Raw genomic sequence first — 23422 nt, forward strand, 5'->3', positions numbered from 1 at the left:
GAATACAGAGACCTAACACATTTTATTAATGCCTGGCAGTGTTCTGCAGATTTGATGGCTGCTTGGACCCATTTTAAGCCCCTACTTTTTTCTTGGGGCAGTTAGGTTTTAATAAAACCCCTTATGTATTTTAGCGCATTTGACTAAAATGTTTATGGCTAAATGATTTTAATTAAATAGTTTTTTTGCCTGGATTTATTTGCAGACCTTTTTTTTGGAAAAGGGCCCATTTTTTTGAGACTGGCTGCAAAGAAACCAAGAATTTCTTTTTTTTTTTAGCATTTTGTAAAATTTAACTGCTTAATTTTTTTAGCAATTATAGAGTTAACTTTAGTTTTTTAAAATTACTTATTGTTTAAAATGACAATTAACTTAGATTTTACAATTTTAATTATTGTTTTAGGGATTTAAATTTTTGATGAATGTAATTAGCTATGCTTTTAAAGTTTTTAACTTTTTTAAAAACAATTTTGTGTTGCTTGCTTGGGCCCGATTTTGCTTTTTTTGCTGAACCGTTCCTTTTTATGGGCACAAGCCTTGTTTTACTAGCACTTTAGCAAGGAGGGTGGGCTTTTTAACTGGCCCCCACCCCTTTGGGTTATTTTTTTGGAAACATTTTTATTTCTAATGGCTACACGAGTGGTGGCGTGTGAGGCTGGCCACCTGGGCAGAACGCATGGACAATTGGCGTTGTCACTGTTTCATGTTTTTTATGGCAGACACACGGCCATTGAGGCATATGCTGAGCGCACATGGTTAAATTTTCACATGTTCCTGAAGGGCTGGTACTTGCTTAGCCAGGGCTTTCAGGCGGGTACGTTCCGCTTTTTTTGCCTGGAAGTTTTGTTTTAAGGCTTGCAACGTGTTTTGGGTGGAAGTTTGAGTTGCTGCTTCGATAGTGATTTATGCTTTTAGTTGCTTCATTTTTTTGAGCTGTTGGGTACACATATTTTTTTTTTTTTTTTTTTTTTTATTGCTTAGTTTTGCTATGACTTGGGGCATTCCCACCTGCACCCTTTGTTTGCAGCCTGGGGTGGAGAGAGGAATGCTAAACCGTTTTTTGGTTTTTAGGCATACTACAACGGAGAGTGGGGCTTATTTTTAATTATGCAACTTTTAACCTATAATACCAACAGTGCCAAACAAAGCAAACGTGAAATAACAAGGATAAAACAGATAGATGGTGTGCACTGTTCAGGGCTTTTTCCCTTTGCAATTTTTTCTTAAACTGTCTCAGATTTTTTGTGACCAATTTGCTTGTGCCTTAGTTAATTAGGCTAAGACCACAGGATCGCAGGGGCGGAGATGAAGAGCACACACCACGTGACTGAATTTTAAATCTTTAATAATAAAATAACACAGTTGTGAGCGTGGGAACTGCTTTTACGTTACTTAAAGGAAGAAAAAATGGTAATACTTAAACCCTGACCCACTTTTATACGTGTGCACATGCTGCCCGGGCTGGCCAGCCCCAGGGGTAGGAGAAAGAGAGAGAGGTGGATGGTAGGTTGTTTTGTGTATAGATTGTTTAGAGGTACGTTGCAAAATTTTGTAACTTGCTTTTCCTTTTGGGAGGGATTTTTATGCCCTGGGTTTTTTGGGGCATTCCTTTTAGAGATCTTTGCTTGGTATTTTAGTTTAGGCTGGCTGTTTGTGGACTTTTTAGCATTTTCAAACCATACTGGCTTTAGGGTTGTAAAGGCAGACTGTTGGGTTTTACCGGGCGGCCAATCTTTGCAAATGTAATTTTAGTTTTGCAACTTATTTGCTTTTGTTTTATGTGTGTTTATATTTTTTTTTACAGCCAGCTGGGGCTGAAAGCAGTTTTTTGTGCTTGGCTTGGTCTCTGTTTGATTTTTGAATGCAGGGCAGCTTTTTTTTATTTTTAGGCCAAACTGAATTTTTAAATTAACCCTTCCCCCATGCCCCCCCCCCCGCTTTTTTTTTGCATTTAACTTTAACTAATTGGGGATATGAAAGAGCTGAAAGGGTTAACAATATAGTTTGGGTAGGGAGGCATTTGTTTGCATTACATTTAGTTTTTAAATTCTGTACTTGAGTTTTTAATTTGGGGGGGGGAGTTTTTTAGCTTTTGCACTATAAAATATAGTGACGACTATCAGGTGGGAGGCACAGGTTGAAAAGGTTTTGCGTCTCCCCTTGGCAGAATGGATCCTGAGAATGGCCATGAGGATGCACATGTAGGAGATTAGGACATCCAGGAAAGCAGTCGTGACAATTACAGTCGAGAAAGTGAAAAGTACAAGGTCAGTGACCTGGGTGTTGGAGCAGGACAGCTTCAGCATGAGGGGCACGTCACAGAAGAAATGGTTGACAACACTGGAGCTGCAGAAGGACAGACTGAATATAAATAGAGTTTGCACAATTGAATTCGCAGAGCCACAGACATATGTGCCAGCCACCAACAGGACACAATGTCTCTTGGACATAATGGTTCTGTAGAGCAGTGGATTACAGATAGCTTTGAAGCGGTCATACGCAATCACAGCCAGGAGCCAACATTCACTGGTCACAAAGAAACAGATGAAGAATAGTTGTGCTGCACACTCAATGAAAGGAATGGCTCTCGTCTCTGCTACCAAGGTCATGAGCAGCCTGGGAGCTATGGCTGTGGAATATCCAATATCTACAATGGACATCTGGCTTAGGAAAAAGTACATGGGGGTATGATGTCGGGTTTCAACCATGATTAACGCTATCATCCCAAGATTCCCCATCAGGCTGACCACATACATCACTAGGAACAACATAAAGAGGGGGATCTGTAGATCTGGATGATCTGTGAATCCAACGAAAATGAACTCTGTCACCGTGGTGTGGTTTCTCTCTGCCATTTATTCCAGAAACTCTCTCCTCTGCTGGTGAAAAATAAAAATAAGGATTACAATTAATCAAGGGGCAATAAAGATTGAGTACAGATCCCTCATAATCCCTGTTATTATACACTGTTTCATAGGAACAAACATAATACATCAAAGGACACTCCTACGGAATGTTCTCTTTGTATTACCCACATGCTTTCCATTAGAGATAGGATACGTTCCAGCTACAGAAATATTGTATACTCTGTGTTAATATGCATGAAACCATCCAGTGGGTCAAATCTTTTATAAAATAAGAGATATAGAGATTGGGAGTGTTTAGTTTAGAAGGGAGGCAAATAATCTCCTATCAATGTACACAAATAATCAATGCTATAGAGTTTATTCATGGTCATTGATTTTCTCTTCCTAATCCAAACGACCTCAAAGGGCACAAGGGATGCTCAGTGCCCCTTTCATATAGGTGCCTAAATAGAAATTTAGGTGCCTACTATGAGGCAGCCCCAGCGGAAAAGTTTGGTATCACTGTCTATGTAGCCTTAAAGTGTCACAGTCCTATTGGAGTCAGTGTATGTTTTACAGACATTCTTTGTCACCATGTGCATTATTTTTCCTCCCTCCTACAAATCCTCCCAGAGGTACTAACATTTGTAAGTGGTGTGGACTGGAACTGATTCTATAGTTACTTTTGACTCTCAGATTCACAGAGCCTAGAAATGAGAAAATGCGTCTCCTAGGGATAAATACTAAGTCAACCTGTGGAACTCCTTGCCAGAAGGTGTTTTGAGGGTAGGCTTCAAAAAAGAACTAGATAAGCTCATGGAGGATAGGGCCATCAACGGCTATTAGCCAGGATGGGCAGGGATGGAGTCCCTAGCCTCTGTTTGCCAAAAGCTGGGAATGGGCGACAGGGGACGGATGACTTGATGATTCCCTGTTCTGTTCATTCCCCCTGGGGCACCTGGCACTGGCCACTGTCAGAAGACAGGAGACTGGGCTAGATGGACCTTTGGTCTGACCCAGTATGGTCATTCTGTTTCTATGGAATTTCACTGCCACATTCACAAAGAGATGCTCAAAAGATAATAATAATAATAATAATAATAATGACATTTCTTACCAGTCATGGGGTAGGTGTACACTCAGTAAAGTCCATTGTGGTTTGTATTTGGTGGAGGAAGTGATGGGCTGGTTTGGCTCCCAATAACTGATGAGGAGGTGTCAATTCCAGGAGCGGCAAAGCTGCTTTTGTAGTGAGCCAGCCACTCCCAGTCCCTATTCGACTCCAGTGACGCCTTCAGAGGACCCAACTACATCAGCCACACCATCAGGGGCTCATTCACCTGCAGATCTACTAATGTGATATATCCCATCATGTGCCAGCAATGCCCCTCTACCATGTACATTGGCCAAACGGGACACCTCCTCATCAATTATTGGGAGTGGACCACATCCACCCTGATTGAATTGACCCTGCCAACACTGGCTCTCCATTTGTGCGGGAAGTCCCTTCTCTTCATGTGTCAGGATAACAATGCCTGCATCTGTAATTTTCACTCCATGCATCTGAAGTAGTGGGTTCTTTACCCACAAAAGCTTATGCTCAAATAAATCTGTTAGTCTTTAAGGTGCCACCGGACACCGTGTTGTTTTTGTGGATAGACACAAACATGGCTACCCCCTGATAGAATGTCGGAAGAGATCATTAAAATGTCTTTGATGTCTCCTGGAGGCTGGGGATAATAAATCACAGATTCCAAAATAGAACAGCTCTAACAGGAGAGATTGAGGGAGAACCACACCAGAATATCCCATATTTCAGCAACTAGAGTGCCCACAGGAGAGGTGGGAGACCCCTGGTGAAATCTCTTCTCCTTTGAGGTGGAAGGGGTAGGCATCTGGATGCTGAGAAAGAAGTAGCAATGTGCATCCTCAGAGGCTGAAACAGGCACAAAGGAGCTTTTACTGCAAGAATGTAGGTGCCAAGTGAGTTTAGGCATCTATGGGGTTTGGTCTCAGTTGAGAGGGGATTTCAGGAATAGCAATGGGGCCTGGTTCTGGATTGAGATGCCCAAAGTGGCAATTCGATTTAGGAGTATAGGTTTCATCTCTGCCATGTGCCAACACTTAGATCTGGCCTACAGCCGAAAGAGTTCCAGATGTTGCTATATGTGTTAGGGATGTGCTTCTCTACTGGTATACTGGTGTAAGCATCAGTGTGGATGAAGTTATATCAGTATAAAGGTGCCATATACTGAATAGGTCCATAGATTAGAGGCCAGAGAGGACCACTGTAATCAGCTAGTCTGACCTCCTGTGTAATACAGGCCATACAGGAAATTTTGAAAGGATCGACTCAGGTGAAACCCCAATCTGTGCATCACCACCTCCATTAGCAGGAATCATGGACTAGCCATTGCACCACAGAGCTACCTATCACATTGCATTAGTGCTTTCTCCCTAGTGTTACCCTAGAACAAAACACCTTTACCCTGCTGTAGCTGAGTCTATTCTACAGGGCAGAGTTGAGTGAAATTCAGAATTTCCATGCCATGGGAAAAACTGACTTGGGATGCAAACAAATGGTGACAAATCAAGGAAAAAAGCTAAAATATTAACATTTTGAACAGAATGGAAATTCTGAAAAATGTCCATTTGCAAATGTCAAAATCTTTGGTTTTCAAATTTTTGATCAGCATGAAACATGTGGACGTTCCAAAATTGAAATGCTTCCTCTCGGTGTATTGACCTGACTTAAAAGGCTGCTGCCTGCCTAAGATTGAAATGTATTTAGTTGGAAAGTTTCAGCCTGTTCTGCCATTTCTGAAACCAAAGCTAGGGGAAAAGACATTGTTGTGCCCACATTAAAAAAAAAAAAACACACCCCACCACAGATGACTTTTCCTCTGAAAAGCTCTGGTGACCCCAAGCTTTGCAGCAGTGATTTGAAATTTGACAGGGCGCTGCCTTATGCCGGTCTCATGAAATTCTGCCCAAATTTGACCCTTTAAAAAATTGCTGCTCACACAGGATCAATCGAGATTTGCTAGAGCTTCCCAGTTTAATCCCCCGAAGAGTCCATCTGCCCTGGGCAGGCAACATCCCAGGGATTCCAGGAGCTGAGCAGGGGATTTTCCCAGCAATTCCAGTTCTGGGCTGCTGCAGGGTCTCAAATTGGGCACCCAAAATTAGTGGCAAGTTTGACCTTAATTTCTCTGTGCCTCACTTCCCTACCTCACAGGGGCATTTTGAAAATAAATTCAGACACTACAGTGATAAACACCCTGGAAAAGCACATGAACAAATTATGAATTCTGTCTCCAGAGCAAGGCTGGAAGAGTTTAAATAAGGCCTGGTGTAGAAAGGATCTGCAGGACCCTCTTAGCTCCTGCCAGGCTGACAAAGTCCCTAGGAGACCCTGGGGTTCAATAATCACTGGTGTCATTCATTTACAGGTTTTGTTCCCACCACTGTTTCACCATACAGAGTTTAGGTTCCCATGTCAACCTAGGACAGATACACTATCTCTGCTTCCACTCCCTTATTCTCCCCCACTTTTGGCGGCTGTTCTCCCAGCCTTTTCTATAGCCCCCAGGCTAATTGGGAGGGGAACTGTCTCCCATTCACCAACTCGGTGCAGGTTTTTCTAGCAAGCTCAGATTTGCTTCCCTTAATGGGAGCTGGCGTGACAGAGGGCTGAGTCAGCAGCTCTTGCCCAGCTCTCCGTCACACCTGGGCCCACACATTGAATGATGAGGCTAAAACAAAATACTGAACAGCTGCTCACAAAGTGGGCACTGTCCATTCTCTGCACTCAAGCTGGCTGGGAACTTTTTAATAACATGGATTTTCCACCACAAATATGGATTTGCCAAATAGGAATCTTTGAATTGGAATGTCTCAGTTTTGATTCAACATTTCTCAGGTTCAGGCTGGAATTTGTGATTAAACTCCAGAGACATAGAGAGAGCAACTCCAAAATAGCCAAATCCCAGCTAGCAGGGCACTCACCTGGGATGTGGGAGACCCCTATTCAAGTCACTTCTCTGCCTAATTAAGAGCAGGGAAATAGATCTATGTTTCCAATATCACAGGGGAGTGCCCTAATGTCTGCCCTGTTTTCTATTCTATGGTGCATCTCTGTCTCTCAATCTCTCCTGTTGGATGAAGAATAAAGGATTCATTGGGACACATAAAGAGAAAGTCTATCTTGATAGCCCATTGATTATAAGCCTGATCTGGGATGTGAGAGACCCAAGTCCAAGTGCCTGATTTGGAATGGGGAAGAAGGAGTTGTGATCAGCTTGGTGGGGGAGATAGTGAGTTTGGGGAGAGTTAGGTGTGGCCTGGGGAAGAGCATCCACAAGAAACTGTGGGTTTGCCTAGAGGGAAGAGAGCTCTGGGGAATGGTACTGCAGGTGATGGACGTGGATGGTGACAAACGGATGCACCCCTTTCTGTAAGTGTTACTACAGTCTCTCCAGCATCCTTTCTCCCGCAACCTTTTCTGTGGTGGTCAAGTCATCCTGACCCACCAGGCAATTGCCTGGTGGCATTTTGAGTGGTAGTATCTGGGGCTTATCTGGAGGGCCAAGTCACATTAGTGACTGTCAGCGAGTCTCCCTGGAACTGTTGAAAATCCACCAGTTCATCCCTTAACCTAGATGAGTACCCTAACATCTGGGCTACTGGTTATTCATGGGTCAAGCTTCTCTATCTCTCACTTTCTGGGAAGTTTTTCCAGAAGACCTGGTTTCTTCCCAATGTAGAATGGGAAAATGTTGTGAAATCCTGAATAAGTTCAGGAGACAGGAAATTCTTTTCCCATCTATGTCTACTCTGCACCCACTTATAATATTACCACTTAAAATAATTATCCTTTAAAACAATTGTCAAAGTTAGGTTTTTGGGCCTACACCGCTTCTGTAGACATTGAGGAATACCCAAGCTGAAATCACACCTTGGAATGGCACATAGATAAACCCAATAACGTCGGGGGGGGGGGGAGATTTTTAGAACTTGCTACGGTCCTTATGTTAGCTATAACATATGGTCATCTACATGTATTATTGCCCTTTGGTGCTCGTGACTCTCTAAAGTTGAGCAGATCTTTCCATTTCATATCTAGCCTTCAGGAAGAAAAAAGGACATTCAATGACATGAATGTCTCTACAGGTACGTATTAGCCCTGCAACATCTTTCTGCTGGGGATTCCCAACGTTAGACACAGATCGTTTGTAGGACCTTTGCTTTGAGTTTCAGTGGTGCCAAGTGCCATCAACTCCCACTGACATTGATGGGAGCTAGAAGAGAAAACCAGTGTAAATGAAAACGTTCTACACCATTCATTATTGTCTATATATTTACAAGAGATGATTTACCTCCTTTCCAAACTAATCTGATTTAACATCAGAGAGGGTGGGCAGGAGAGACATGGATGGCAAAGCCCTGTGCCCTAAGGGATATTTCTGGCATGGGAACGATTCAGATTTGGACAGTCTCTCGTATTGTGGCGGAATCTCTGCACATATGTAATTGAATGCAAAACAATGCACAGTGTTTTGTGTTTCTGTAAGGAGACAGTGCACTAGCTCCAGGGGGAAGTGTGTGCATAACCCATAATACATTCCCCAAGACACACTATTTCACAGGAGCAGTCAGAGTTGTTACAAGGAATCTACACATGCTCCCTTTTTGGCTCCAGTTTATTTGCAAATTTAGATTTCCCACCCATGCTGCCTCATACCATGGTGACACAGTTGATTTTTCTGGGATTCATGGAGACCCAGAGCTGCAGGTCCCACTCTTCATGTTGTTCCTACCGAGCTATGTTATCACACTGGTAGGGAATCTTGGGATGACTTTTAATCAGGATTGACTCCATCTTCACACCCCTATGTGCTTCTTCCTCAGTAATCTGTCCATTGTCAATGTTGGTTATTCCTCTGTCATTGTGCCTAGGGTGCTCATGACTTCTGTAGCAGAGAGTAATAGAATCATTTCATTCACTGAGTGAGCTGTTCAATTTTTCCTTGTCTGTGTCTTTGTGACCAATGAATGATGCCTCCTGGACACCACGGCCTCTCACCACTTCACAGTCATCTGTAACTCCCTGATCTAGAGGGTCATCATGTCCAGGAAACTCTGTGTGCTGATAATCGTTGTGTCTTGTGAATTCAACGGCCAGAACAATTTGTATATTCAGCTTGTCTTTCTCTCACCCCAGGGTCAGCAATCATTTCTTCTCTGTCATCCCTCCCCATCCTTAAGCTGTCCTGCTCTGACATACACAACGCAATGATGTTATTCATTTCACCTTGTCGAGTATATTTGTCAAGATTACTATGCTAGTTGTTCTAGATAGTCTCTTATATGTACAGCCTCGTCGCCACCTGTGGTCAGATGTTGGCTGCGTGTGTGTTCGTTCAGTGTGCTGTCCCAGCTCTGTGGAGATAGCAGACCTCAATTAAACAGCCCAAGAAATCCACAGACTCAATTTTCAGTGAAGGCACCTGGCCAGGTTTACTGTCAATAGAGCAAAGTACTAGCATCTGGATGGATAGTCAGACCTGTATGCTTGTGTCAATGGACGCAACTCAGTCAGTGGTGGGACTCTGCACTGCTCCCTAGGCTGGCCAAAGACACTCCCTCTGAGATACATCTTTATACACAAATACAAACAAGTGACGTATTGCCCCTGACGTATCAGAGTGACACCCTCTGACGTATTAGGGTGCCACCCACTGACGGATCCAAGGGCTGCCCATTACCTTGTACATGTTGGTTTGATTAAAACATCCCTCTCCATCATGCTGTCATCTGACCTTATCCTTAAGATGGGTCAGCGTGCTCCTGTTATCTCTGGGGCATGTGTTTGGTATCGAGGTGTTCTGGTACCGCCTTTCTGGAATGTGCTGGCGTATATATACTTGTACCTAGCACTAGTTAAGCACGTGTGATTCTGCAATATCAGCCCTGCTCTTGCCAGATTCTGTGAACAGGGCCTGCCTCTTGCTCACAGCTTGGCTTTGCTTTAGATCTGCAAAATTTTGGTTACTTTAGCTCAGGCTTTAGGCCTCACACCAGGACTCTGATACACGGCCTTATGTTTCAGGCTGTCTTCTTAATACACCATCCTGAAGATCCACTCAAACCCTTCTGTACCTGTGCCTCTCACCTGACAACTGTCACTACCTTCTACGATACTCTGATTTTATGTATTTATGACCCAGTTCTGGCTACACTGTGGACCAAGACAACGTCATCTCTGGGTTCCCTATGCTGAACCCCCTGATCTATAGCCTTAGAAACAAGGAGTGAAGGACGCCTTTAGAAGGATGATATACAGGAAGATATTTTCTCAATAAATGTAGTTACTGATTTTAAAAAATAATCAATAAACAGCTGTGAGAGTGGGGGCAAGTTCTCTGTGTCACCATCCTGATTTCTCGGGTTGCACCATTTCTTTGAATTGCACAAAAATGGCTGTGCATAATGCAGGCTCGTTAATATTGGCAATCCCAAGAGCAACATAGGACAGGAAGTGACCCCCCGAGGTCATTGAGTCCAGTCTACTGCTGTTGCAGGCAGCAACGTGATATAATCCCAATCATAAACTTATTCAGCTCCACTTTAAATTGAGTTAGGTTGTATAACTCCACTAATTCTAGTGGGAGGCTGTTCCTGAACCTCCCTCCTCTGATGGTTAGAAACTTTCTTCCGCTTTCCAGACTAACTTTAGTCATGGCCATTTTATACCCGTAAATAATAAACAGGCCAGGGCTAGCTGACCCTGGTTTCAATCCACTGACCACTGGGTTATTATGGGAGTAGCACACTTCCAGCATTCTACTTAGAGGGTGTCTGCAGTTTGTTGTACTCAGTAAGGCTAGACCTCATGAGAGTCTGTTTGTAAATCACAGGCCTCTTATTCTTGATTTAAAGGTGAATTGCAGTTACCATTAGTGCTTTGGGCTGGATGCCCTCTGTAGATTGAAACTCAGGTAAAAGGACGCTGAAATCATACAAATACCTGAGCTGTTCTGAAATTGCATCTCAATAGAGGATGCTGTTAAATATACAGGCCCATCTATTTTATATTCTCTTTTGTTAGACTGTGCTCAACTCCTGGTGTGCTAAGATCACACAATCTCAATTCTAGCACTACTGTGACAGAATTGTAAGGAGGCCAGGACTGCAGAGTACAGTACGTCTCAATCATGTGGGATCAGAGAGAGAACTCAGGGCCTGGTATGTGGAAAATATTTCCATCAAACTCATAGATCATGTGAGGTTCACTCTGATCCCAGTGCAGACTCAGATATGGACCTATACAAAGTCAGGGAGGGTTGTGGACAAAGCTGACAATGCAGATGAATCTTAGGGAGAACTGATTAAACAACCTCAGAATAACCACTGCATGGGCCTCTGACCAAATGCCAAGATGGAAACAGACCATCACCTAATATACCACTATTTTCATTCTCCAATGACCTAATGCTGGGGGAAGATTATCCCACATCTGCCTACTATGAGCTTCTTCTGCTTTCCTTAGAAGCATCTGGTATAAGCCACTGTCATAGACAGGCTATTGGACTAGATAGACCTTGTGTCTGATCCTGTCTGGCAATCCCCATGTTTCTATGAGACTGAGGGGAACTGGTAGCTTCTACAGGTTAGTTCAGTCATGGAACAAGAGTCTGCCCCAGAACTTCCCCAAACTCTGCAGGGTTATGGTTAGGATTAAGGCTAATGTTGGGAAGCTATGAACATCAGACAATTCACACTTGCCCCTGTGGCTGGATAATTTGATGTGCATTTGTAACACCGACAGACCCCAGTCTTCGGCGGTCGGGATTGAATATGGGACCTCTGCAGCTTAGTACATGAGCCTCTACCAAATAAAAGCAACATGGCTCTTGACTAAGGATGTAGGGTAGTCTCATTAAACTCTCTCTGAGTGGTCTCAGTGCCACCAGATGGGACAGAACACCACACCCAGGTGGTGTGTGGGTTACATATCTACACCAAGTTACAAGTTAAGGACATGATCTGCCAATTGGCTATAACAAGCCAGACTGCTGCCCCAATAAGGGGCTTTTGCCCCTAAGTCATTTATGTGCCTTGGAAAATCCTATGGTCATAAGGGCCAGATCCTCTTCTTGTATAAATGTATGTAGCCCCACTGACTTCAATGGAAAGACACCAATTTTGACTAGTTATCTTTCTGGCCCAATGCCTTCAGTAGCGCTCCACCTATTTACTTTGGGGTCTCACGCATTAGCACCAATGGAGCTAATGCTGATTTTCACCTGCTGGGGATCTGACCCCATTGATTGCAATGTAGTGATGCTAGCTTACACCAACTGGAGCTGGAGCGCCATTGATTTCAATCTGTATCTGTGAGTTTTTTGTTGAGGTTGATGGATTTCCACTCAATTTAGCCCTATGGAATTGATTTCAATGGGGCAAAGATGATTTACACCCACTGGAGATATAGCCACATTAATTTAAGTGGCACTCCATCAAGTTACATTACATTAGTTGGGGTTTCTGCCCCTTTGGCACCAATGGGGTGATGCTGGTTTACACTAGCTTAGAATCTGGCCAATTGTATTTCACTTCACCATCAGTTTCAATACTGATTTATATTAATGTTGCATTGACATAAAACACTCTGAGGATTGCACTGTTTCTTCCAGATTAAATAAGAGATTCTGCTTATTTCCTTAACATAGTTTCGTGGCTTTTTAATGACAGGTTTTTATGCCCTTACCCACACTTTTTCAGCAGGTGGAAGTCCATGAGACCACTCTCACAGTAAGGGGCTATTCAGTGTAAGGAAATCAGAATCGAGCCTATAGTTTCGAGATGCTCTAACATGTTGCTATGTATGGGATAAAGCCCCTTCTTGTCTGTCTTGTGCGCATTAAAATTTTTAGTTTATTTGGAACCTAAGCCGATCTTGCTTTACTTGCACTGAGTAGAACTTGATCTCATTGGGGCTCCTGCTATGAGTAAGTGCTAGTCAATGTGAGCAAGGATCATAGACTCACGCCGCAGTGACCTGGTTTGATTTGTCATGGCTTTGGACACAATAGGCCAAATATAGCCCTATATAGAATAAAAGAATGTTGCTAGAGATGAGGGGGAGGGATAGCTCAGTGGTTTGAGCATTGGCCTGCTAAACCCAGGGTTGTGAGTTCAATCTTTGAGGGGGCCATTTAGGGATCTGGGGCAAAAATTGGGGATTGGTCCTGCTTTGAGCAAGGGGGTTGGACTTGATGACCTCCTGAGATCCCTTCCAACCCTGATATTCTATGATTCTATGAATTTGGCCTGAAAGTGAAGATATTAAAAGGGGGAAAAAAGGGAAAGAATAAATGCTATTGTCCAGCACCGGTTATGCCAGTAAGGTTCATATTGACATAATTCTCCAAAGTTTGGAGAACTTTGTAGACAGCATCCATTATTATGGATTATAATAAGCTGCTCATTAAAACATTGGTTTTTGAGCAATTCTGTCATTATCTAATTAGGCAAGAAAACGTATTGGGAATGGTTAGGAAAACAACATAAGACTCATGATACAGAAATAATGTCAATATTAACACTTGCTCTGCCAGAGTAATGAATAAGTAAACCTATTTGTAGTGTAACTGAAGTTAAGACAATTTGCCAAGACAATTTGTACAGTGGCACCTTCTCCCAGAGAACAGCTGTGTATAAAAAAAAAGAGCTGCCCCTTCTCATTCAAATCAATCTGAAAAAACTATACCAGCCCCCTTGTCATTCATTAAGGACCAGAGCCATTGACCATTGGACTCAATGGGGTCTCTCCAGTGCACATTAGTTCAGCACCATAGATCTCAGTCCTGGACATTTTTATGGGAGTGCTTCAATTTACTTCTTTATCTTCTCTCCAACCTATGAAAGAGTTTCTCTGGTGATCATGAAATTATATCAAGGGTCTGCTTTGTTTGGCTTTCTTTGGACTTTGTAAACCCTGAGACAGATTCATCCCAGAAGTAACTCCATTGACTTGCGAGTATGATGTGGGGACAGATAAAGGATACATGTAGTCCAATCAATTTATAAAGATGTACGATTGTGATGTACTAGTACCCATTATGAAGTACTAGTGTGATGGGGCTATCAATATTCATAGCACTAGCAAGCTTGTTCACACACTGACATTTGAATATTCATATGCTCTGGTTAGTCCAGGGAAGTTTTCTCTGAATCATCAATCACTTAAATCCACTTCTTGTGCTCCTAGGAATACTACTTATGATTTTTCCATATATGTGCAAAAAGGAATGAAGGTATAGTGCCATAACATAAAAAGACATCAAAGGCTAGAGACAGAGAGTTTGGCAATAACCTTGGAGGAAAGACCCCGAGAGCAGAGACTAAGGCCAGCAGTAAAATTGTCTTATACTGTTATGCTCCTTTTTGTTTGTTGTCTTTGGAAATAGGGTGACCAGACAGCACGTGTGAAAAATCGGGACGGGGTGAGGAGTAATAGGAGCTCTTAGAAGAAAAAGACCCAAGAATCAGGACTGTCCCTATAAAATCCAGACATCTGGTCACCCTACTTGGAAAATAAATAAAACCTGGCTGGAAGGGCCGGCGAGACAGATCTGGTGTGAGTAGAGCTGTGGAGCCTGGAGGAGGGAGAGAGGGATGGCAGAGTTCTGCAGGACCACTCAGGCCACCAGGGGGTGCTTGGGAGGAGGTCATGAGCAGGGGAGGAGTGGGGTTTTGGAGGAGATGCTCTACAACAGGGCCAAACGGGAATCCTGAATTTGCGCACCCACCAGCTTTCCTGGTGTTTCAAGTTCTAGACTCCAACCGGTCGGAAGGTGACTGTTCAGAACCATCCATAAGTCACATTTAATTGGGTTGCAAAGTTTCACAGACACAAGGTCATGTTCCCAGAGTTCAAATAAATTGGAAAACCAACATTGTACATTGCAAATGGCACCCTGGGCCAGCAAAGAGAATGGAACATGGCAGGTACCATTGTGGGAGCAGGGATGCTGCATGCCGGGGACCAAGTCATGCTCTCCGCCACACTCTTAAAGCCCCTTGGGAATCAGTGATGAGAATGATGGGGTCTAAGTTAGCTGTTACCACTCAAGGAAGTGATCTCGGAGTCATTGTGGACAGTTCTCTGAAAACATCCACTCAATGTGAAGCGGCAGTCAAAAAAGAGAACAGACTGGTGGGAATAAGTGAAAAAGGGATAGAAAATAGGACAGAAAATATCATCTTGCCTCTATATTAATCCATGGTATGCCCACATCTTGAATACTGTGTGCAGATGTGGTCGCCCCATCTCAAAAAAGATATATTGGAATTGGAAAAGATTCAGAAAAAGGCAACAAAAATGATTAGGGGTATGGAACGGCTTCCATGTGAGGAGAGATTAATAAGACTGGAGCTTTTCAGCTTGAAAAAGAGATGACTAAGGGGGGGATATGACTGAGGTCTATACAGTCATGACTGGTGTAGAGAAAGTAGTTAAGAAAGTGTTGTTTACTACTTCTGATAACACAAGAACTAGGGGTCACCAAATGAAATAAATAGGCAGTATAAGTATAAGTATAATAGGAAATAAATAGGTTTTAGACAAATAAAAGGAAGTATTTCTTCACACAATGCACAGTGAACCTGTGGAACTCCTTGCCAGAAGATATTGTGAAAGCCAAGACTATTACAGGGTTCAAAAAAGAACTAGATACACTCATGGAGGATTGGTCCATCATTGCTCCAGATTAGACAGGCTGGGCAGGGATGTTGTCCCTTGCCTCTGTTTGCCAGAAGCTGGGAATGAGCAACAAAGGATGGATCACTTGATCATTACCTTTTCTGTTCATTCCCTCTGGGCACCTGGCACTGGCTACTGTTGGAAGACAGGACACTGGGCTAAATGGACCTTTGCTCTGACCCAGTATGTCCATTTTTATGTAATGATGTTAAACCTACTCAGGGCCATTACACCAGCACAGTATAGCCACAAAATACTGCAGTCTGGCCATACCCTGTCACAACTGGGCCCTGCTTTTCTGCAAATGCTTTCACCTCTATCCGCAGCTATATTCCACGGCATGTCTCTCTTCCTTTTAATGGTCATTTCTGAATCAGCTAGTGGATCATTTTCAAAGCATCTGGCCTATGGAATCCTTCATGTCTCAATCCAGAGTTTAGGATATTTGCCACAGAAGAGGAAAGGAAGGGGCAGGACTTTGGGAATTCATATGAAACACATTTCTTATTAATTCAGCTCCCCTCCCTTCTATCTCCTTTTCATGCAAAAATGCCCTGCGCTATGAATGTCAGGCGTGGTATCTATGAGAAAGGACACACACACACCACACGAAAGGCATCCCGATGGCTCGGTTATAGGAATGTTCTTATTGATAATGGTAACCATTTTCCACATCTGTTTGAGCCACATCACTGGACTCTTATTGAGGGGTGACGTCTTATTCCTGCAGTAGTGACTGGGACAGCTCATGTGAATCGGCATTCCCCAACATAAGTAAGGTATTTGCGATGTGTGTAAAGGACATATATGGCTCCAGCTACGGCAACAATTGAGTATCTCACAACCTTCTCATGACTGTGTCCTCAGAACACCTCTGTGAAATAAGGAAGTGCTATTAACCCCATTTTACAGAATTTCAAAGGAGGGGCTAAGTGACTTGTCCAAGGTCACACAGCAAATCTGTGGCAGAGATAGGAATTTAACTCGTCTTCTAAATTACAGGCGAGCGCCCAGACTGCCGGCCCTTCCTTCCTGTTTGGCCTTTTGCTCTCAGTATTGATCAAAGTATTCGTTCACCTGCTGCAACACTAGATATGCTCTTGGGTATAACCATAATGACGATAATCAAATATATTGGGAATCTGTAAATACCAGCATCTGAAGACATGCCTTGAACGTCAGTTGCAATGGGCATTGTTAGCAGAGAAGTACAGTTTTGTGTCTGTAGAATTAAAGTTTATTCTTCTTAACCCTTTTGCTGCCGTTCTTTGGGAACTCTCTTTTCTTGCAGCTAGTGAGGCTAAGAGAGCCTTGCATTGTATTGGAGCATCTTGGCAAGACCCCCAGGTCCTGGTTCAGGATGGGAGGAGATATAGGTAGAGATGACTCTTCCCAACAAGGAAGAGTTAAGTAGTGCATCAAATTCTATGCCTTGATCTGAAGTCAATGGAAAGCTGTCATTGAGTTCAGCACCTTTGGCTCAGGCGCTTATGCCATCGTTAAGCCAGTGAAATCTATAAAGTTATTCCAGATTTATACGTGTCTTGTTAAACCCAGGCTTTCGCTCAGTGTCTCCACTTCCACACTGCTATGGGATGTGCGAATAGCTGCTGAAAGAAATGTCATATTCTGAACAGAGATAACAGGGTTATTGTTCTGTATCATTATAGGTCAGAGATCAAGATGTGTTGGGAAGACATAAAGAGACTCAGATTCCTAGATTTGTTTAAAGTGACTTAAACATGCTGAAAGGAACAATACCTTCATCTAGTTGAACTTCCTTCATAACACAGGCGCAAGTCCCTCACCCCTTAATTTATCCATCGAGCCCATGAATTCTCTTTGAGCTATAGTATATGATTTAGAAAGATATTTCGCCTTGATTTCAAGACATTACATGATGGAACATCCACCTCAGTAATAACTAATTTGTTCAAATAATTAATTACCGTCAGGAAGAAAAGGTGCACCTCATATCTTGACTGAGTTTATTTAGCTTCCAGCCACTGAATTTTATGCCTCTGTCTGCAGAATTGAAGATCCTTACCAGATTGGAAATCTTTGTCCCACACAGGCACATATATAGCATGCTTAAGGCACTTCTTGATCCTTCCCTTGGATAAACTAACTAATAAAAATAAGATATATCAGTAGAACTCCTTATTTTCAGGGCCAGATCCTCATTTGCTGTCATTTGTGTAGCTCCTTTGACTTCAAGTGACTTCAATGAAAGTATACAACAACCTAGGGTCTGGAACTCAGTTCCTAAAACACAAGCCAATATTTGAGGTGTATAAGAAGAATTTCAACTGTCAGCAGTAGAGCTGTGCAGAGGACAGTGATTGCCAGGGGATGTTGTGAAGGCCAAAAGTATAACTGGGTTTTTAAAAGAATTAGATAAGTTCTTGGAGGATCGGTCCATCAAAAGCTATTAGCCAGGATGGTCAGGGACGCAATCCCAAGCTATGGATGTCCCTAAACTTCTGACTGACAGAAGCTGGGAGTGGATGACAGGGGATGGATCACTGGATAATTGCCCTGTTCTGTTCATTCTCTCTGAAACATCTGGCATTGGCCATTGTGGAAGACAGGTCACTTGGCTAGATGGACCATTGGTCTGACGCCATATGACTAGTCTTATGGTTCTATGTGATGGGCTGGGTGATGCTTTCTGTTAAGATGGCTGGTGCTGGTAGCTGTGTGTGGCTCTGTTCTTTGCCCCCTTCCTCTGCCTGCACAGCTCTCGGATTCCGCTGCTTCTGTAGGCCATGCAGGAGGCTCCCCAGCCTTTAAACTTGCTCTGTCCCCTGCCCTGGGTCTGAGCTGTGTTTTGGGCTCAGATAAAACCAAACGGTGTATGGGTGAGGGCAGAAAGGGGGTGGCAGCAGCCAGAGGCAGAAGGGAGCAAAAAAAATGAAAAAGAGAGGAAATGTTTGACTGGGTGTCATGGGTCTGAAAGGCAGCGGGCCGAGGGGTTAGATTGGGATTCCACAGATTAGTTCAATCTCTCCATTTCCTGAGGGGAGCTCTGCTGCGTCATACGTGTGAAATCAAAGGATCTTAGCAGGAGCCTGGCAGGTGGTTGAAACTTGCCCGTAGTTCAATGTTCTCACTTTTACAGTCGTGCCTGGAGGTGCAAACTGAGACCAGAGCCCCATTGTGCTGAACACACCCCCACACCCCCACAGTGACTCACTAGCTCTCTGAGGACAAGTCTACACTGCAGTGTAAGCCCTGGGCTAGTAGAACTCACATTTGCAGAGCCTGAGTTTGTTAACCTCGGGTTTGAGAATCTACACTCATTTGTAGCCCCAGGTTAGGGATTGTTGCATACTGGGTCCCAAACTGGGGCTCCAGCATCTACACGGCATTATGTGATCCCCATTTCAACCACCTATATCCCAGAGTTCCTAGCATGCTTCCAAAATGTGACCACTCTAGCTCTTTGTTCATGGTGCAGTGTGGGAACACATTATTGTCCGGAGGACAAAGAAACTCAGCCTTTGGGATATTTTTGGCTGACTTCCAGAGCAGGAGTCCAGAGGGGCTGCGTCTACACTGCAAACCAATAAAGAACACAAATCCTGGGTCTTAGCTTGACTCAGGCTCAGACCTTCTATCACTGTGGGGTCCTCCGACCCGGGCTTTGAGCCCTTGGTTAGTGCAATTTATGTAGAGATGGAAGGGGGCTTGAGTTGACTTGAGCATGAGTTCAAACCCTGGGCTTACACTGCAGTGTGGACGTACCCTGAAGTGACTGGTGCTTCAGGTATTCACTATTCTAATTTGCCATGCCCAAACATTTCAGAAATGGCCAGTGATTTTGTGCTCAACTTCAGTCCCCTCGATCCCTCATTTCCAGAAATAAAAGATCCATCACTCCAGCTGAAGTCAAGGGGAGCTGCAAGTACTGAGCACTTAGGAAAATAGGGCCTAAGGTCTTTCACGTTGAGATCATAGAATCATAGAATATCAGGGTTGGAAGGGACCCCAGAAGGTCATCTAGTCCAACCCCCTGCTCGAAGCAGGACCAATTCCCAGTTAAATCATCCCAGCCAGGGCTTTGTCAAGCCTGACCTTAAAAACCTCTAAGGAAGGAGATTCTACCACCTCCCTAGGTAACGCATTCCAGTGTTTCACCACCCTCTTAGTGAAAAAGTTTTTCCTAATATCCAATCTAAACCAATAACCATGGCATTCACCAACAATGACTATCCTTGAAAATGTGTCTGTATATGTTTGGTCACCTAAACTACCTGGTCTTTAATTGGGACTCCTAAACTCACAAAGAGTTGTGTGCGTGTGTGTGGGGTGGGGGCGGGGGAGATTTTTGGTGTGAGTACTGACAAAATATTATATCTGAGTGAGCATTCATGACATTCTCCCTTTCAACAGACACAGTTTTCAATATAATTACACACACTCAAATGCCTCCCAGAAAACAGATGAGTTGGGTTGTGGATCTGATTGAAGCAAAATCACAAAATTTATTTGAACAAATATCTGTCAATGTTTTTGGAGTATCAAACCAGTCCTGGTTATTGCTCATGACTCCATGGTTGTAGTGTGAACTTTTCCCTTTTATTCAGTAATTCTAAACAATATTTGAATCAAACTCTTACATCTCACACTGAAAAATCAATTTCAAAGTATTTTACTATGGGTACAGGGGAGCCAAACCATCAGTTAATAACTGACATGGCCTTTTTGTGCACAAAAGGTGTCTACTCAGAAAAGCATCTCTGTCTGAGGCAGCACTTAAATACACGTTTAACTTTAAACATATAGTTAGGTCCCACTGAAGTCAAAGGGATACATACTTAAACATGTGCTTATGGACTTTCTGAATCAGAGCACATGGCCTAGTTTACACTAAGGGAACAGGTCAATCTAAGCTACATAATTTGAGTTTTGTTAGTAGCGTCACTCAAATAGACATAGCTTAGATCTACTTACTGCGGGGTCCACACTTTGCTAAGTCTACAGAAGAAACTCTCCTGTTGACTCCCCTTACTCATCTCTTTCTGGTGGAGTACCAGAGTCAATGGGAGAGCAATCGGGGTCGATCCAGTGAGTCTTCACTAGACCTGCTAAATTGTCCCCCAGTGGATCGATCGCCACAGCATTGATCCACCCCATAGTGGAGATAAGCCCTATGTGTGCAGAGCAGCCGTTGAAGGATTTGGTTGTCCTATTAAGATACACTTTGGGGGAAAATGGGCCCTCAATTTTGTCTCTGTTGCTCTCCTCAGGGCATCCATCACATCCTTGTTCCTCAAGCTGTAGACGAGGGGGTTCAGCATGGGGATCACCACTGCGTAGAACACGGAGGCCATTTTGTCTGTGTCCAGCATGTAGTTGGCGCTTGGTCGGAAGTACATGAAGAGAATTGTCCCGTGGAAGATGGAGACGGCCGTCAGGTGGGAGGTGCAGGTGGAGAAGGCTTTGCACCTGCCGTCGGTGGAGCGGATCTGCAGCACAGTTGCAATAATTAAGATGTAGGAGATGAGGATGGTCCCAATGCTGATCACCTCTATCAGACTGCCAAAGAGGAAAACAAGTAGCTCGTTGACATAGGTGCCAGAAGTGGAGAGCTTTAGAAGTGGGTTGATATCACAGAAAAAATGATTCAGGATATTGGAGTGGCAGTAGGATAATCTTAGCAAAACGCTCGTGTGTATCACAGAGGTCAGAAAGGCCCATAGATATGAATCAGCCGCCAGCCGTAGGCAGTGCTTTGGTGACATGATAACTGTGTACAGCAGCGGGTTACAGATGGCTACATAACGGTCGTACGCCATTACTGCCAGCAGAAGGCACTCAGAGATGACAAACAATATGAAGCTAAAACATTGGATGATGCAAGCTGTGTAGGAAATAGCTTTCCTCTCTGCTAAGAAGCTCATCAGCATCTTGGGAGCGATGACTGTGGAGTAACAGGCATCCACGAGGGACAAATTCTTGAGGAAGAAGTACATGGGGGTGTGAAGTCGGGGGTTGATCCTGATTAAAACCATCATCCCCAGATTCCACACCAGGGTGATACCGTAGATCACTAGGAACACCGCGAAGAGGGGCACCTGCAGCTCCAGACGGTCTGTCAGTCCTTTGAGAATGAACTTGGTCACTGTCGTACAATTTCCTCCAGCCATTCGTTCAGCCTTGGGCGCTCGCTGCGGGATCTACCATAAAGGAAGGCGTTAGTTCTTATGCGAATGGTGTATGCTAATACAAAGAACTGTGGTCATATGCACAGAGACCCTTTGAGTCGTGGAATGGAACCTGTAACAACTGATGGGAAAACCCAGAACTCCTTCACTTCTTCTGAGGGAAAAAAAAATCCTTTCTCTCTAGGAAAGTGCATTACCCTGCCATTTAGTATGATTTACACATTTTGACCCTGATTCGCCTGATATTTTAATTTCACTGATCAGTGTAGACTTAGGATCCGTGGATCTCCATTATACCTGGGAACAATAACATGGGTAGGAGGAAGACACAGTTTGCATCACACTCTCTGGTTTCCAGCACCGAAATTTGCCTTCGTGTTTTTAAATCATTGGCGACCAGGCAGTACACAGGATGCACATGCATTCATTGAGGAAATAGTTCAAAAATGGAACTTCTGAATGTATCCCTTCTGGGCACTGCAGCCATGCTGACTAAGTCCTGCAGCTTCTTGTTCTTTGGCTGCTGAAAAATTACCACTCATACACTTCTAATGATCAGACTAAAAGTGTGTAGCCGGGGTGAATATTTGTGAGAAAATTAACAACAGTGAACATATTTTTAGAAACATATATTTATAATAAGAAAAAAAAATATTGTCTGAATAGATTTACCTTTTAACCTGTCTTTATAGAGATAAGAATAATAATATTCTATTATGATTAGTGAGTTGGGATCAAACTGCCTGTAAACCTGTTTCATCCTATGGCAATATCCTCAATGCACCTCTTTCCTCAGCCCGTGTCACAATTGTGATTGCCAAATCATATAATCATTAATTGTATTTAGCTCATGTCGCACATTCCAGTTTGTGAAATTATGAGAATGTCGTGGGTCTCATTCATAACACCCCCGGCAAGGTAAGAGGTAGAGAACATCGAGTGTGATCAGCAGGTATGAATGTGTGGTATGTTTACTGTGTCCAAAGACACATACATACACATGCCGTACATACACACACGTGTCTTTTATTTCTTTACCCACTCTTTGGCTTTGGCAAATAGCATGTCAGTGTGTCGGCATTCAGACTAATATTACAAATAAAATGATTATTCAACTTCAAAGGCAGCTTGGTTAATGTGCAGTTCTACAGAAGGTACCAAGGAAGAAGGACTTGACTTCTTTCATCAAATGTGTCCAAGCAAAGAACAATAGGTCATTTAGGGCTTAATCCTGCATGGATCTTGCCTCAGTCGCAGCAGAACATTAGGCTTTATCTTTTCATACAATCATAGAAACGTAGGGCCTGAAGATGTTATCTAGCCCATCCCCTACCACTTCTAAACCTTTCATCATTTTTGTTGCTGTCCTCTGAGCTGTCTCCAATCTATCTCCGTCTTTCATGTAGTGGAGCACCCAGAATTTTAAGCATGTTGATTTCAATGAGGCTTCTTATAATCTTAAAGTTGCTTCAAATTAAGCATGTGCTTATATGTTTCTTTGGATTGGGGGTAGCATGCTCAGTACCTTGCTGGTTTGAGCTCATATTATGGGTGAGCTGAGAAGTTGGGAAATATCTGTGGATCCTAGGAGTGCTGTTAAGCAGAACTACAAAGAAACTGGAGGGATTTGACAGCTT

General features: G+C 43.4%; 2 protein-coding genes across 2 annotated transcripts; both read right to left on the minus strand.

Moving 5' to 3' along the window:
- Positions 1 to 248: 248 nt before the first annotated feature.
- Positions 249 to 2879, minus strand: LOC119564989 (olfactory receptor 1020-like). The gene has a single exon (XM_043537598.1). It carries the CDS (start codon positions 2853 to 2855, stop codon positions 2064 to 2066), a length of 792 nt encoding a protein of 263 aa, XP_043393533.1. The 5' UTR covers positions 2856 to 2879; the 3' UTR covers positions 249 to 2063.
- Positions 2880 to 20768: 17889 nt separating this feature from the next.
- Positions 20769 to 21779, minus strand: LOC119564987 (olfactory receptor-like protein COR4). Its single transcript, XM_037888740.1, has one exon. It carries the CDS (start codon positions 21765 to 21767, stop codon positions 20769 to 20771), a length of 999 nt encoding a protein of 332 aa, XP_037744668.1. The 5' UTR covers positions 21768 to 21779.
- Between the last annotated feature and the right edge of the window lie 1643 nt (positions 21780 to 23422).

This window comes from Chelonia mydas, unplaced genomic scaffold, assembly GCF_015237465.2.
Source record: "Chelonia mydas isolate rCheMyd1 unplaced genomic scaffold, rCheMyd1.pri.v2 scaffold_48_arrow_ctg1, whole genome shotgun sequence".
In the NCBI taxonomy this organism is placed as follows: Eukaryota; Metazoa; Chordata; order Testudines; family Cheloniidae; genus Chelonia; species Chelonia mydas.